The sequence below is a fragment of the Homalodisca vitripennis genome, chromosome 8 (genome assembly GCF_021130785.1).
Source record: "Homalodisca vitripennis isolate AUS2020 chromosome 8, UT_GWSS_2.1, whole genome shotgun sequence".
Lineage (NCBI taxonomy): Eukaryota > Metazoa > Arthropoda > Insecta > Hemiptera > Cicadellidae > Homalodisca > Homalodisca vitripennis.
In genome coordinates, this window is record NC_060214.1 from 102,965,443 (window position 1) to 102,981,952 (window position 16,510).

General features: G+C 36.0%; 1 protein-coding gene across 1 annotated transcript in view; it reads left to right on the forward strand.

Annotated features, from left to right (window-relative positions):
- Positions 1-16,510, forward strand: part of LOC124368291 (cerebellar degeneration-related protein 2-like) — a 60,185-nt gene that overhangs the window by 9,177 nt on the left and 34,498 nt on the right. Inside the window, 1 exon segment of the mRNA XM_046825564.1 lies at positions 6,088-6,296. Coding sequence (XP_046681520.1) covers positions 6,203-6,296 — 94 coding nt within the window. The 5' untranslated portion in view covers positions 6,088-6,202.

The following is a 16,510-nucleotide window of genomic DNA, read 5'->3' on the forward strand; positions in this document are numbered from 1 at the left end:
TTTACATTGGTCTTATGGGTGACCGTGATGGTAAAATTTCAAAATAATTAAATTTGTAAACAAACGGAGTACGATCATTTGTCATTATTCACACATGCAGCTATAGACTTGGAATTTTGCCTGCAACTTCGGCGAAGCCTGTTACGCGATGTGTCCTGGCGTACGACAACCATACTGTGGTACTAACGGTGCTTATAGAAATAATATACTGCTGCTCAAATATTATTGCTCAATTTTTCTCCAACTCGTGTTAAAGTTAGGGAATGTTATAGCTATAAGAGAATTTTTCGTTTTTACGTTCAATTAGTTTAGATTTTTGTAAATACTCCAAAAAGCGTTCAACACATTTTTTCGCTTTGGCGGGCCCCGGAATAGATATTCGGCTGGGCTGTGTCACCATGGTGACCAGACGTCCGGCTTTAGGAGGACATGTCCTCCTTTTTATTGTTTGTCCTCCTGTCCTCCCGGTTTTTAATGTTATGTCAAATGACCGGCTTTTTGGCGAACGCTTACATGTTCTAAAATAGTAGCAATATTTTATAAAATCCTTCCGATTTCCGAAGATAGACTATGAACAGTGTTATTGCAGCGCACACGTAATGCCATGCCATGTGAACTGCTGTTAGATTCAGTTGTATGTTGAGTGTTGTCTATAGTGTCACTGACTCACTGTTGTTTCTATCCGCTCAGCTGCACTGGCGCTACTACCCCTTGATTTTCTACTATTTTGTTATAATACGTTATATATTTTTCTGTTAACGTGTGGTAATAGTTTCTTATGTATGTCCGTTAGTGTAGTTTTCTAATAATGTAGATTAATTATATAAATCAATGCAATTAATTAGTTCCAATTATTTCAAAATTTATTTTTAATTTGGGTTTAAATTAGTTGTAATATTTAAAGAGAAATATTGTAACAATAATTAATTCAATCATCTGTCACATACAAAACACTAGCCTCAAATAATACTTATCCATCAATATTTTCATAATAATATTTCATTTTTCGATTCATATATCAATACAAATCAAATTTGAGTTTCTTCATTTGCATTATAATATGCTTAATTACAATATTAATTTATAATGTGCATTTTTTCAATAACGTACAATGTTTTTCGCAAAGTTGTTTATTTTTGCTTTAATGTTCTCCTTTTCAACCCCAAAAGTCCTCGTTTTAGGAATTTGCGTCTGGTCATCCTCGCGCCCTTCGTCGACACAATCCCTTCAAATAGACGTGGCGGGGCCCGGTACGGACCATGATGGCCTGAACCCCGGTGAAATTATCCAAAAAAACCGGTACAGTCATTTGACACTTGCTAGACAATTCCTTCGCTAGCCGCAGAAATGCTAATAAACTCAGAGATGTCCCTATTCCAGATACTGAATGACTCAGAACATCCGAGTGAATCTTGTATTTGCTCCGGAAACATGAGTCATTGGTTATCGCACATAGTTGAGGTCTACCAGTTTGTCGTTGATAACTCGTTATTCTCTACACCGGATGTTCAACAAGTCATTAATAGTCTCTATAGGCCGGAAGTGAATGTAAGTATTTGCAGTGTATAAGACAACAAACTTATTTATCGTAAAATCGATGTAAGAATTTACTGAAGGGAAAACTTGGTCGTTAGTTACGCTAGTTTTGGCGGGTATCAAAAGGGTTAAAACTTCATGACGACACTTTTGAAACGTGATGTGTTTTAGCTTGTCACACTGACACTTAATTATAACAGTTGGATATGTAACACATACAGGAAAATAGTAGTTTCGGGTCTTTTTCGTTTAAGGGCCAGCACAAAAGACCCTAGCTTGCCTATTCAAAACTCAGATCACGCGATGCTTGCCCGCTGCGGAGCGCTTTGCGCTGCTTGCTCTTAAAAAAAAAAAAAAAAAAATTAACTCGAGCTTGCAAAGTCCAAGCCCAGATAAACTCACCACGCTTTATTGAACAAGAAAAACTAGACAGAACTAACGCGGGTTTCATTACAGGCAAAAGATAAGCGGCGCGTGTTTATAACTGATAAGATAAGACGAGTTTTTATACTAGAAGTAGTACCTGGACTACTGCCCTACGAACTAATAACACCAAAAAAACTATTAAATGCACTGTCAGTCAGGTATAGTATGTTTGTAAGGTGCTGGCCCTTAAACGAAAAAGACCCGTAGTTTCAGCTCTTTTTAACTTTTATTTATTTGTCTGACACATATATAATTTTTGTTGACATATTTGATGGTTGATTGGTTGGTGTCAAGCTAGAAAATACAACCTGTGAAATAGTTTATCACGTGGCAACTTTTGTTTTACCAATGAAACTAGCGCAACTGACAAAATGATAAAAGCAAATGTCATTTTGTCAATGTCATGTCAATTTTGTATGCAGTTGTCGATCATCAATTTCGTTCGACTGCGTTCATCATTGCTAACTATTAATCGTCAAGCAATTAAGAAAACAATTATAAATTGTAGCGTTATTGTTACACTTGCATGTATTTACGTAATGAGCCATGCGTCGGTGTATATTTATTATATCACTTGATTAATAGAACGAACGTTTATTTTGCAAGTATATCATTGCAAAGTACAATTGTATCTTTTACAACATTTTTAATCAATGTCCGTCTTGAGCTTGGCGCTGAACGAATTAGAAATCCTTACTGGTAAAACTTAACGTTTTGATTTTCGCCATTTTCAAATACATTTTCCCCTTGGTGTAGGTTACGCACGAATTAATACGGACATTAACTTAACAGATACTTATATTTACAAGCGTTAACATTTTATTTTCTCATAAAATTGTTCTTCTAATCCTATAAAAATACAGTGTAGGCCTAATACTCGACTTGTGCGTAAAAAGTGAAACCTTTCCGTGTAAACGATAAATAATTTTGTTACTTTAATTTTTTTTTTTAATAACCGCTGTAAATCACCCATCCTGCCAAACAGTAAGTGTTTTTGAAATCGCAGTGACTAATTCTAGATGATTTCGATAGTTTTAATTTTGAGGTTGCTCCAGATACGTGGCGTTGCGATGTAACATGGTCGCGTAGCGTATCCTCTAATGAGAAGGCTGGTAATGTGATCTGCGCATGCGTAAAACTTGCGAAACGCCTGGGAGCAACTCTGTGCCTGGCTCCGCTCGGCACGCACTTCTTCAATCTTCTTTGTGCAGGTTACGCAAATCAGTTTCGCATATTTCTTAATTCTAAGCCCAGCGATGCTCTTAGAGGAATTCACACTTTTAATAACACATACTTGGAGAATTTACGTAATTGGCTTAGCGTCAGCGAAGCTTAGACTTGAAATTGTACATGATGCTTCATTTCTAGACGAGGAACACTTGTGTCAAAAGTTATAATTAAAATTAGCGATTAAGGTATACGGTACATTGAATCACACATTTTCAATACTTTTTATAACTATTAAGAGTATCGTAGTTGCAAAAAACTAAAAAAGAGAGCGGGCGGAGCAAACTGAAACTCGCCTTAAGGTACACAATTAGTTAAATCTAAAGAAATTCCAGAAGAAAAGTCACGTCCAGTAACAAGGTAGTAGTTACAGCACGTGGAGTTGGATACATTCTTCCATGCAACTAACGAGATCTTGTGCAATGTAGCATGTCTTCATTAGGCAGGCAATTGTATTACTTGGCAGTGGTGGATTTCAAGGGGGAGCTTCCAGGTTGGAGCCACCCCCCACCTCGAATGAATAACAAAAAGTTTGAATTACTTTAAAATATTGTTATGTGACGAAAATTACGTGTATTATTAATTGTATCAAAGAAGATAATCTCTTACTATATTGTAAATTTTGTATTTATACATATCTCAGCTACGTACTAATAACCTGTTTTAGTTTAATAATTGCTATAATATCGTAAAGAACACTAGAATTATATTGTGTTATATTTTTTTAAATGACTATACACATAACTAAAGGGATAGGACAGGACTTCTGTCACCTAGTCTGCCCCCCCCTAACGTAGCCTAGATACGTCACTGTTCCATGGTACGTTTTTAAGTTCGAATGAAAAGTGAATCAGTTCATTGAATAAAAAACGGATGATAATACTGTAAGAGATATTAATGTCTTAATAATTTTATGGGATAATTCTAGTGCACAAAATCTCACACTGTCACTGTTAAAAAGTGTTTGTTCCAAAATTTTTCGTAAATCGTATCAACGCAAATTTTATCCCAAATTTTGTCCAAAGCAGGACGTAATTGTGATGTTCTATAATTGTAAATGAAGAAATTGCTCAATGTATTGGAAATGTGAGAAGTTTAATTGTGTAATCCAAAACTTACAGTATAAAACGCTTAATTTTTGGTTTATTTTTCAGACAAAAATATTTGTTATTTTTTTGCGACGATAATACAAGAGAACGTTTATGTTCTAATTCCAACGGTGGTTTGTACATGCAATACTTTCCACTGTACCATTGAAAGTCACTTATACAACATTCAAATTTATCAGCCGGACCGCAGTCAGGTGGCCAGATCGTGCGGGCGAACCGCAGCAGTAGACTGCGGTCAGCGCTGCAGTAATCGTTATTGTTTTGACCCAACGACACGTGAGCACGCCACAGTGTTAACCTCCACAATCCTGCACTCGCTGCTCGTTCTGTCCATTGTCGTTGTTGTGCTTTCTCGTTCTAAAGTGAATTTGCGTTATTGTTGTGGTTGTTTTCGTGTAAATAATTTCTTTCAGATGTTAAAAGCAAGGTTATATCAAAGGGTATATTGTTGGTTTGAAGGATAAATTTTATTTCGATAGTGTTGAATATAGTTGAATACATAAAGGAAACAGGATTTTACCGGACATTTACCATCTTTCAGTGAAACAAAAAAATCAGTAACACTATTTTGTATCACTGAACGATGGCAAATGTCCGGAAAAATCTTGTTTCTTCACAATCATTCCATCGTCAAAAATAAACTTCAATCAAAGTAGTTGAATACGCTGTACTTATGTTATTTGAAAGTGAGAAGGTAAGAGTAAAAACCTACGTTTTGTCTGTTTTCTACGGTTTCGGTTCTCACCACTGTAAAATATTGTTAACAGTTGTATTATTTTAGCACGGATAATTTCCCATCGCTTTGCAATCTTGACGATAAAACACAAGAACCCAAATAGATTAGCAGCATCGGAACACTGGTTTAAGAGTGGGTTTATAACTGCTTCCGGACCGGAAGCAGTGATTTAGATTGAGATGTGTGGTTTTGGGCACGATAATCAAAATGGTGATCTCCTCCACATCATCTGTTTTCACGATTTCTATTAGGGGACCGAGCCACATTTCACTACAGAATTGTCAATCTCCACTTCAGTTGTCCACAAAAATTCGCGCTGCAAACGCCACTATTACATCACTCACAGCGCATGCGCACTACAGGTTTCTCCAGTTGCGTGTTCACAGCGCAGACGCGTTGCCATCTTCTTCTCCTGTCACTGTCATTCCTATTGTTGTCTGTCGCTGTACTCGCATTCCGCGCAGAATAGCCTGCTATTGTCACACAAAGAAATCCCTTTTCTCACTGGACCAACGGACACTTCTTACTGGATTTGCTTTATCTTTTCGCCCGCATTGAAGTACCTGCCCGGTCGCTTTTGCTTGGAAAAAGACGCCATAATTAGCAAGTACTTATCCGTTTGTCAAAAATTTACGATACAGTACACAAAATGCTCAGTGGTGATTGAGCGTCATTTTTCAATGTTACCTTTCTAGCTGAACTTGATCGTAGAAAGCACATAAATATCTCGTTCCACAACAATTAAACATTAGTTGCAATGATTATACGGGCATTTCTGCAGTAGAAAGTAGATTACAGTAGCTTATAATAGCAGTGATTAATTAATATTCTAGACAAACTTAAGACCAAGAATGTTAAAAAATAATATTATCAAGAATTATAATGAAAATCAAATGTCTTGTTCATTAAAAATGTTAGGTGCTAACTTAATTAAGCCTTATAAAATGTGGTACACCAAACTCTTCTATTAAATGTATATAAAATTGCATTTTTATTGTCGACTCAAAGATTATTGAAGTAAATAATTAGTTAAAGTATACCCAAAATATTCAGGTGCACACAAGTATTACGGCAGCAGCTACGAAGTCGGTGGGAAGTGATCAAGGACGAGTTAGCGAGTCTCGTGATCAGTGACATAGTTATTAGGTGACTGTGATAGTGATGTAAAATGAGCAAAGGGACGGACAGTGAAAGTGAAAGTCCTTCCTCCTTGGAGTGCTGGGACTACAGCATAGAGTTGGAATGTCTCCGTGGCCCTCAAGGTAAGAAAATATTATTTTGGAATACCTCTTACGATTGCAATTGGTCGTTATTTTGTTATTACTTTCTGTGGACCTTAGCCGTTTATTTCATTCATTCAAATAAATTTTCTTAAAGATTATCCAAAACTGAAAACTTTTTAAGATGAGGTTGTTGAATTTGCCCTGATTTTTTGTTCAGTTTTTAAAGAACTCTCTCTCTCTCTCTCTCTCTCTCTATATATATATATATATATATATATATATATATATATAGAAAAAATTACTGCCTTTGTGTGTGTATATAGTCACTGACATCTAATAAGATAAGTTACGCAAATGATGAATGTATAGGTGTAATGTTTATATTCTCATATATTGCAATTGATTTCAGTGAACTATCCGGAAAAATTAGTATAAGATTAACAATAAATGAGTTATTAGTAAAAATGAAACTATCTAAAATTTGCTTAGCGCATCATCCAGACTATTGAAAAAGTCTTAAAATATACTCGTTCATCAAATTTATAGATGAAAAGTTTTGTGAGAAGACTATATTCCGTTTGATTAAAAATAAGAACAAAGTAACATCAACTAACAGTATGTATTATCAAAAAAAACATTTTGTTTGGATTTCATTATTATTGGTTAAACGGGTATTTTTCAGCTATTTTAAAATTAAACTCTTCTAGCAGAAATATATTTCATATTTACATTACTCAAAGAGCAACTAGAGAACCAAAATATTACTTTTCTTCCTTTTGAATGAAATGGAAAGTTTCGTCAAAGAGTGGGATATATTTACATTACAATTTTAGAAAGCCTATTTTTGCGTGTATGACAAGTGAAGTACGACAACTGGACATGCTCAAAGAAGACAAACGTATCCACTTAACGTCCTTTACGAAACAGATTTAGTTTAAAGGTACTCATCTTTATTTGGAACATGAAATAAATCAGTTAATTTTTCATGGTACCCTTTCCTAACAAGGAAGACACAAGTATTTTATAACCCCATAATGCGGGCTTCGCATGACTGCCCAGTTAAGTATCTACTTTCTCTTAGTAAGTATCGCAATCTATCAGACAGTGACGCTGCTTACTCAAGGTTGGGTAATGCGCCTTCTTGCGAGTGTAGATTTAAGTTTAGTCAGTCACTAAGAAAAAAACAGGAACGATTGACATTTTTGGGCCAGCATTATAAGAAGGCATTTGATATATACTGAGTGAGTGAGTGTAGGAATGGGTTTGAGCACATACTAGATAGTCGGTGGTTTGAGTGTTCGCTGGAGGGTTTACACCTCTTATCTCTCTCTTATAAAAAAATAGAATACCGGAGATCCTCCACCTGAAAGTTTTTTAAATTCAATTTCAATATACACCAACTTCAGTTCTAAGAGAAATTCTAATTCAGTTTTTTACTTGATGTAAGGGTATCCCGTAATTATTGCCAAATGTTTTTACCAGGTTATTCTACAGATAGATACAAATAATCTTTGTAATATAATAAATAGTTCTACCTTTCTTAGTTTTCTGACCTATAGTATTGTACAAGCAGCCGGTCACTTTTTGGAGTTCCCTTCTGCCCCAATAGTGTGAAACGATGCGAATATATGAGTTAAATGACAGTACTGTCATGATTAACTCTTATAAACCCCAAGACCTAGCGGACTTTACAAATCACCGGAAACATTATGGAGTTCCCTGCTATCCCAATATTGAAACTATGAGCATATATGAGTAGTTAAAGTGGTAGGGGGACTATCATGATTAACTCGTATAAGCCCCAAAACCTAGCGAACTTTACAAGCCACCTGCAACTCTCTGGAAGTTCCCTTCTGCCCCAAAGTGACAGAGTACTATCACGATTAACTCATATAAACCCTAAGTCCTAGCGAACTTTACAAGCCACCTGCAACATTATAGAGTTTTCTGATGCCCCAATATTGAAGCTATGGACATATATAAGGAGTTAAAGTGACAGAGTACTATCATGATTAACTCATATAAACCCCAAGACCTAGCGAACTTAACAAGCCACCTGCAACTCTCTGGAAGTTCCCTTCTGCCCCAAAGTGACAGAGTGCTAGCATGTTTGAATGCGAGTGGCACTCTCTCTGCCTTCATTTCCAAGAAGACAATAATTTGTAGGTGCCTTGACGATAGAAACAATCTTCGGTATAACAGTGGAGCCGCTTTAATGACGACTAAGCGAGGACCATCGTTGTGATCGAACCATAAACCCTAACCGGTCGGTAGTAGCTATTGTGGACCAAATTACGGTTAATGGCTGTAAGCCAGTCTGGTGCCGCTGCATGGCAATTACAACACGAGTTTTTATTATTGTGAAAGGAGCCGTAGCAGTGCGATCGGCCTGTAATTGCAGGTGCAGTGCTCGCTACCCGCCCGGCTATCTCGGTTCCCGTCCCAGATCGCACCGTGTGTGCTCCAACCTGAGGTGAATACTTTGGTACAAATGGAATTGTGAAACCGGAGTAATTCAGTCCTTATCGGTCTCCAGTAGAAAACGGCTGGAGCTGGATTGAAGGTCTTTTCCTGCTTAAGGAACAACACAGATGACGCGTTACTGCAAAGTTGTAATTTTACTTTAACGAAACATCTATAAAGTTTGATTTTTGTGTTGATACTTATAATTGTTAAGTACTGTAAACTTATTTTCGCTATGTATAAAAACCTTTTCAAAATTGTACCCTTAGAACGATCTTGTTCGCAATACTTCCCTCGGAGTTTATGTTTACCTCTAAAACAATTTGTCACTGTGATTTAAAAAAACGTTTAAGCCGCAGTACGTTAAGTTAACTTCCAAAAAAAATGTTTTGATCACTAAGCGAGGTACTACAAGTATTGAAAGTAGGCATGTAGATAATTTTTTAATCAGGTCCTAAAAGTTAAAAAAGACTATTGGTATTAATTTTTATAATATGAATATTAATTATGATTTCAAAGTGGTTTGAACTAATATTAGTGTAGAAAACTATATTTTAACGTAATATATTTTAAAAGAATGACATGTGTTTGAATAATCTACAATGCCTTTTTCCTAAGTCTTCTTTTTTGGACCTGATTATAAGATACTCCCAATAGTATTAATTAAAACGCATCGTGGAATGGCCAAACATTTTGTAACCTTTACTGTCGGTTAAAAGCCCGAAAGTTGCCTTGACAGATTTAATATTTTGTATGTACCTACCACGAAATTAATCCATGCTCAAAACTATAAATCCATAAAATAAATAAATACCTACATTATTTACATTAATTATCAGACAACTGAAAAATTAATTATAATGATCTTGACTTAAACGGTCCGTTTTCGTGCATAGGAATGTGGCACCAATTTACAAAGATACATGATATGCTCAGCCAATTATTTCCCTAGTTAAATACCTTTAAACTCGATTATAATCATAATATTCGTATAAGAGACATTTTAAATTTTGTTTCTAAGCTTCTCATTTTTATGGCTTCGTGAAACCAAATCCTGAAAGCCCAGCCCCCTTCGAGGAAGGACAACCCTTGGCCTATTCCTGTCTCGAGTATCCTGATCAATAATTCAACGACCTAGTTGTTTCTGTTGTTCTTGAAGTCATTAACAACACAGACGTACCTGAAAAATATATCACGTTCTTTGTAAATTGGTGCCACGTCATCACTAAACACAGAAATTTCATCGTACTTGAGTTTATGGAAAAAGGATTTTATTTATGAAATAAAAACAGTGTAAAGAACCAGATTTTGAAACAACCAGATTTTAAGTAGTATTATTACTATACTTCAGGCATTTATTTATTTTATGGATTTAGAGTTTTGAATATGGATTACATATAACCCTGTGCCAGGAACACCACATCCTCATCTATAACGAATATATTTAAAAGTTATATATTTTAATCTGTACCAGTGAACCTAAACACTGCTTAATCCTGACGATCACCGAAGTCTTCTATTTGTAAATAAGCGGTCTGCAATAACTAAGAGCCATTAATAAGCTCTAAGTTTGAAATTTAAGAAGTTTATAAATAAATGAAGTAGTTTCCTGGGCGGAATCTCCACACGCAAGGCTTTTAATAGCTTTTGTTTGGAAACACAGATCCTGTTGGAACCTAAACAAACAATAATGTTATGGACCCCAACACGTGCACGAGCCTTCCCACTTGCTTCCTAGACATTTCAGAGAAATATGGATGTGCCTCCTATGGATATCTATCTGCTGAATGGTCAAACGATTGTCTATTGGCACTTGAAATTTGGCATGCGTAGCAAATTGTATCGGATTAAACGCTCAACTCGTAAACTATCAATGGCACTCCCTTCCTCTCCCCCCCCCCGAATTTTGGGCCCATCATGCAGTTTTGGCAAAGGATTGAGAGTGAAATTCTGCAACTGATTATTCCTGGAATCGTACTAACTCACCTACTCATCTTCTTGGGTCTCAACAAGAACGTGAAGCTAGAAGAGTTATGGATCTACATTAAAGTAGGAGCATGATATAACACTCGCTATTGGTGCATTTTTCTATTATAGATGGGCGTGGTTTCTTACATTGGATGGATTTGCAAAAAGTGGATTAATTCATGATTTGAATATTCATTTTTTACCAGACACGGTCTGTCGTTTACCAATAAAGAGGTCATGCGTTACAAAAGCTTTTAATAATACAAGTTAGTGAAAGAAAGAAGAGGAAGTGGCTGAAATAAAGGTAAAATAGTACATATTAGATAAAATATATTCTTGCATGTTATAGATATCTCGAAATTATCCGCAGAATATTATTAAGGCCATAGGATATCGATTTTGAGATTATAAACATGTATGTAAAAATGTAGTCCATTAGAAAATATAGCTTATAAAACGATTACCATACCATATATTGAAAAGCAAATTGTGTACAAAGCCCAGAATGTTTGTACAATATCGCACAATTACGGTCCATAGTCCGAAAATAAACTAGGGGTTATCGCCTCGGTTTTGTTTTATCTGAATACCAACGTGGATTTCTGATAACGAATCACCGGGAGTCGACAAAAATTAGCGGGTTGTCGATTAACTGACCCGAACGAGATATCGATACCACGAGTGATAAAACCTTATCCGGTTATCAACCAACCGTGACGTCATGTAATCGTACAAGCATGTCGGCTTTGGTCTGGAAATGTGCAACAAAAAAAGTAGATTCTAAATACACTGGTACGGCTCCTTTCACAATAATAAAACCTGTGTTATAATAGGCAATCGGCAGCACCTGTCTGTCGTGCAGACATTAACCGTAATTGCGTACACAATAGCCGCCACCAACCTGTTAGAGTTTATGGTTGGATCACTAAGGTCGCCATTAACCCTCTCCTCTGTTATACCGACTTCTATCGACAAGATCCCTTCCAATTTTATTGAAATAATAGCAGAAAGAGTATCATTTTAATTTAAAACTTTCATTGAAAATGGATTCTAGTAATAAGGGCATCCTTGGTTTCTAACATTTGGATGATTAGTTGAGAAAATCAATTTGAATTAAATGAGTGTCGAATTGAAAGACTTGCTTCAAAGTCTAGAAATCAAGTCCAAATTCACAGGGCGTTGGTAATGTACAGGGGTGCTGAAAAGTCTTGAAACAGTATAATATCTGACATAGGGCATAAAATTGAATTTGTTTTCATGCATTCAGTTGCTCTAAACCACCTTAAGAGGGTATGGCACCTAAGGAGTCGGTGGAACATCTTAAATGTAAGCATAGATCGATGTGCATACCATTTTAAAGGTCTTAATTGTTAGAACATCCTGCCTCAAATTAGACCTCAAAAGGTTTATCCTAAACAAAATGGCGGCGCTCGAAAGTTTCCAATACTGATCTTACGTTCAAGTTCAAGAATGGCTTAATTTTAATGTAACCATATCAGATGAAGCTACAAAACTTCACACATGATTACTGTACATAAATACCTACTTTAAGATGTATTCAGTGTTCCTCTATTGTATGGGACACTGAATATATTCCATATATTCCCATATATTCTATGGGAAAGGTCCACGAGGAGTCAGTAGAATATTTTTAAATGTAAGCATAAGTTGATATAGTGTTAGTCAAGCAAAGAAGTATGCTGCAAACCACACTTTAAAAGCTTTATCCGTTACAATATGGTGGGGATTCAAAGATTGTAAAAGTAAAGTGTAAATTCAGCAGAAAATTCAGGAAGTTGCTTTAAATAGTTTAATTTTATATTAAACATTTTTAGTGGTTAGTAACAATAGCAACACAAAAATGTCACTGTACAAAGTTTTGTGTTTGTATGTTTACGAGTACAGAAGATATTAGACCGTTTCAAGACTTTTCAGCACCCCTGTATATTGTAGATCATTATAAAATGTAAATATTTCCTCAAGAGTGAACACGGCGTGTTTCAAGTAAGCTACTTACTCAGTAGTGGAATTCGAATGCAAGTAGGCTATCCCTTCCACCAAAGGTGAAAAAAACGTTAGATTCTCACCGCACCTTACAACGATTTTGCTTACTTTGTGTAGTTTCGATTGCATACTCATGTTCCGATGTCAAGTTTGGTGTAATCGAAAGTTCAATAACCTTACAATATCTGAAACACATTAAGTTTGTTCCTTATGAATCAATTTTTGACATATGAGATTTCCATAGTATCGATTGTATCGATTTATCGGTTGTATCTAAATTCATCAAATGGAGTAATCGTAGTTACGTTCATTGATGGTGGTTATGGAGACCTTTTCCGTCGTTATTTAACTTATTGGCTGAGCGTTACCGAAGCTGTCACTCGTGGGGCTGGAAAAATTTAATTTTTGTCTGTTTGTCTGTCCGTCTGTCTGTCTCGGGAACGAACTAACGTTGCATGTTGCATGAAGCTTCATTGCCATAAAGGCAACATCAAGATCGATGATGGTGCATGTGATTGGTCTAATGTAACCATGATGGCAACGAGGAAATCGCAGAATAAATAAATTTATAGTACAGCCATATTACATTTTAACATGTGACACACCAACCTATCAGGATGAAACGAGCTATAAACTTGAAATTTTGCATGTACGACCTATAAATTTTGTAATTTTGCTTCAGCCAAGTTTGTAAGGCTTACTCCTGCTTTGTTTATTAGAAACGTACGAATCCTCGGCTATGTTCAAGATGCAAAAGAATATATGCCAATATTAATTCATCTTTCTTCACCCACCATAAACACTAGATTTTCCGTGTTTAACGAAAGAAAGGTACTGGACTGTATATTATACTAATTTACAGACATATGTGTATTTAACAAGATGTTACAAAATATCATTTCATTCGTGTGTATAAAGGTTAATTGTGAATGAAATAGTCAACTTATACCTTACGGCGTTGTTAGATCCCCAAAATGCCTGTTTTAAAGTTGTAATATTAAATAAATGCTCTTGATTTTTGTACCTAAAGACGTTTTACAGTACTTTTAATAAATTCAGCTTAGCGTTCCTTTTTAAACTACCATCAATGAACCGTACTCCTTTGTTCATACGCTTAACATCACATGCACGAACGGTTTCCGTTAAGAACAACGGAAGAGTTGGAAACTAAACCTTGACTTCCGGCATGAAGACAAATCGGAACTTACGACAGAGCGATGCTCTAATAAGTTTACCAACAGTTATTGCTTCAATTAGCAGTGCATATGTTTGTTTGAAGGTTATTTTTGACGATGGCAAATGTCCGGAAAAATCCTGTTTCCTTCACATATGTTCGGTGTTGAGATTCTACTTTCTTGAGAACGACGTGACCTTGTCGGGGTGACCTTGGCGAGCATTTATCTCCCATTACCACTGTTCCGTTGAGCACACAACTAGGTGGCCAAGTGTGAAAGAAACACCCTACTAATGAGTTTGTCGAGTTTGCAGTTCGCCTCGTCTATAATGTAACGTACATTGAGCGTACATTGTAACGTACCCCGATGGGTACGTGGACTGACTAATATGTTTTCTTTCCCTCATCTTATACAAGTGGAGAGTTCGCCACGCCGAGTGTCGTAACAGGCTTCGCTAAGTTTGTATGCAAAATTTAAAGCCTGTAGCTCATTTACTCTCGAGATGTCCCCGGACTAGCAGAAAATATAGATTTTTGTATCTCCCGGAAGATAAAAGGGAAATTATGCCTGCCTACTGACTGATAGGCTTCAATGACGCTCAGCCAACGTCTATGGTTGGACAGTCATCCATCATAGAACTCATTCTGGAGTATGCAGAAATGGAGTTCAATGCTGATTTTAAAGTACATGATACATTCACAATTTTGTTCATTAAATTTGGATTTCATAACAGTGTTCAAATAATACAAGTCCCAACACTAAGTCACTAAAAGCTGATGTCATATATGTCATATATGTTATTTATTCTGATATTTTCTCGTTGCCATCATGGTTATCTATAAGACCAATGTAAAAATATTCGGTGACGCTCAGGCAAATCCTATACAGTGCCATGCACCACTATCGAACTCGATGTTGCCTATGTAGTAATGAAGCTTCGTGCAAAATAGTCAGTTCCTTTTCAAGACTTCGTGTGGCTTACAGACAGGAATGTAATTTGTCCAGCATCTCGGGTGACACGGCTAGTATATGTTTATATAAAACTTAGCTTTGGTTGGAAGGGTTGATTTAAAGTGAATGTTGAGTTTACCTCCAGTTCAACTTCCTCCAAGTACAGCGTCTGGAATCTGACGCTGTCATAGGCTTGACTCCTGGAATCTAAAGTCGTGTTCGTGTAAAGAATTCAGAAAAAGTCCGCGACGAAGAAACTCGAGATGAACCCTTTTTTTGGATCTCTTCAGATGAACATGACTTCAGATTCCAGAGGTCAAGTCTGAGACAGCGTCGAATTCCAGATGCTGCACTAAGAGGGAGGTGAACTGGAGCTAAACTCAGTATTTCCTCTGATCATAGATTAAAGATATTTCTGAGTATTCGGGTCTGAGCCATCGAATTGGCAACAGTGGGACAAGATCTTACAGATACTACACCTAGCGCTTAATACGTCACTCGCTGAAACTAATATCCAACAGTCTGTGTAGAAAGTATCTTAAGCCTGTGCTCTGACATAGCTTCCAAGTATCATGAACCTGCCGTCATAGAGTTAACATCTTATTCTATATGCCACTGAACTGATCTGAATTTCGTACCGTTCTCAGTGTTTAATGGAAGTAACGAGTGCGAATTTATCACTCCTAAATCAATCGTTGGTTGAATTCTTGAGAATTGAAAATCGTTAAGTAGAGAGTTTAATGTAATACTAAAAATTATTAATACAAGAATGAATTTGTCAAAAATGTTATTTTGTCAGGCGGTTTGGTTGTTTCCAACCACCTCTAGATCAGCAGCTATGTTAATAGACTGGAGCAAATAGCGTGGATCTGTAGGAATTGTGGGATAATCAGAGTTTAGGATGTGTTGAGATCAGCTTTGGTCGTGAAATCCGTCAATGTCTTATGTGAAAAAGACCTTTGCGAATCCACGTTTCCTCTAAGTAGTGTAGAATGGAAAATTAGAATGTTAATTATGATTTCAGCAGCCTATGCATGTTGCCAAGACCGGAATACCCGTGGTTTAGGAACCATATCAAACTACAATACGCTCTTGTTTGTCATTGGTTATTGGGCTATGACTATTTTACTGGCAGTAAATAAGAAACAGTCGATCTCACCTAGTAACACTTCACGTAAGTGTCTTACTCTCATCCTCTATTCGTATTATATATGGATATCAGTTCTGGAATAACACCCAGTCCTTCCAGAAAGATTGGTAATTATTAAATTTCATGAAAAGATGTAAATATGAACTTGTGTGGTGATCTGTTTATTTTTTGTAGAAAAAGATACAAATTAACATAATTACATACATTTAATTAAAATACAGTTCATATTGTACGGGAATAATACAACTATCCGTTGAAAATATAATATTTGTTTTTAGTAACGTCTATGTTGATTTTCATCAATTTCCGCAGAATTTATCACATTTTAGTTGCCTTGGATGTGTAATTTAAAAAGTTCAAAGTTACAAAAATCACAAACAAAGTAGAAAATTTGTACGGTTTCCAAAAACAAACAAAATAATATGTGTGGCAACCTGCTTTAGGTTGGCATTTGAAAATTGTCATATACTTGTATGATACTTTTTGTTAAAAAAAATTAACTTGGACCGGATGTAAAATTTTTTATAAATTATCAGGTTGCA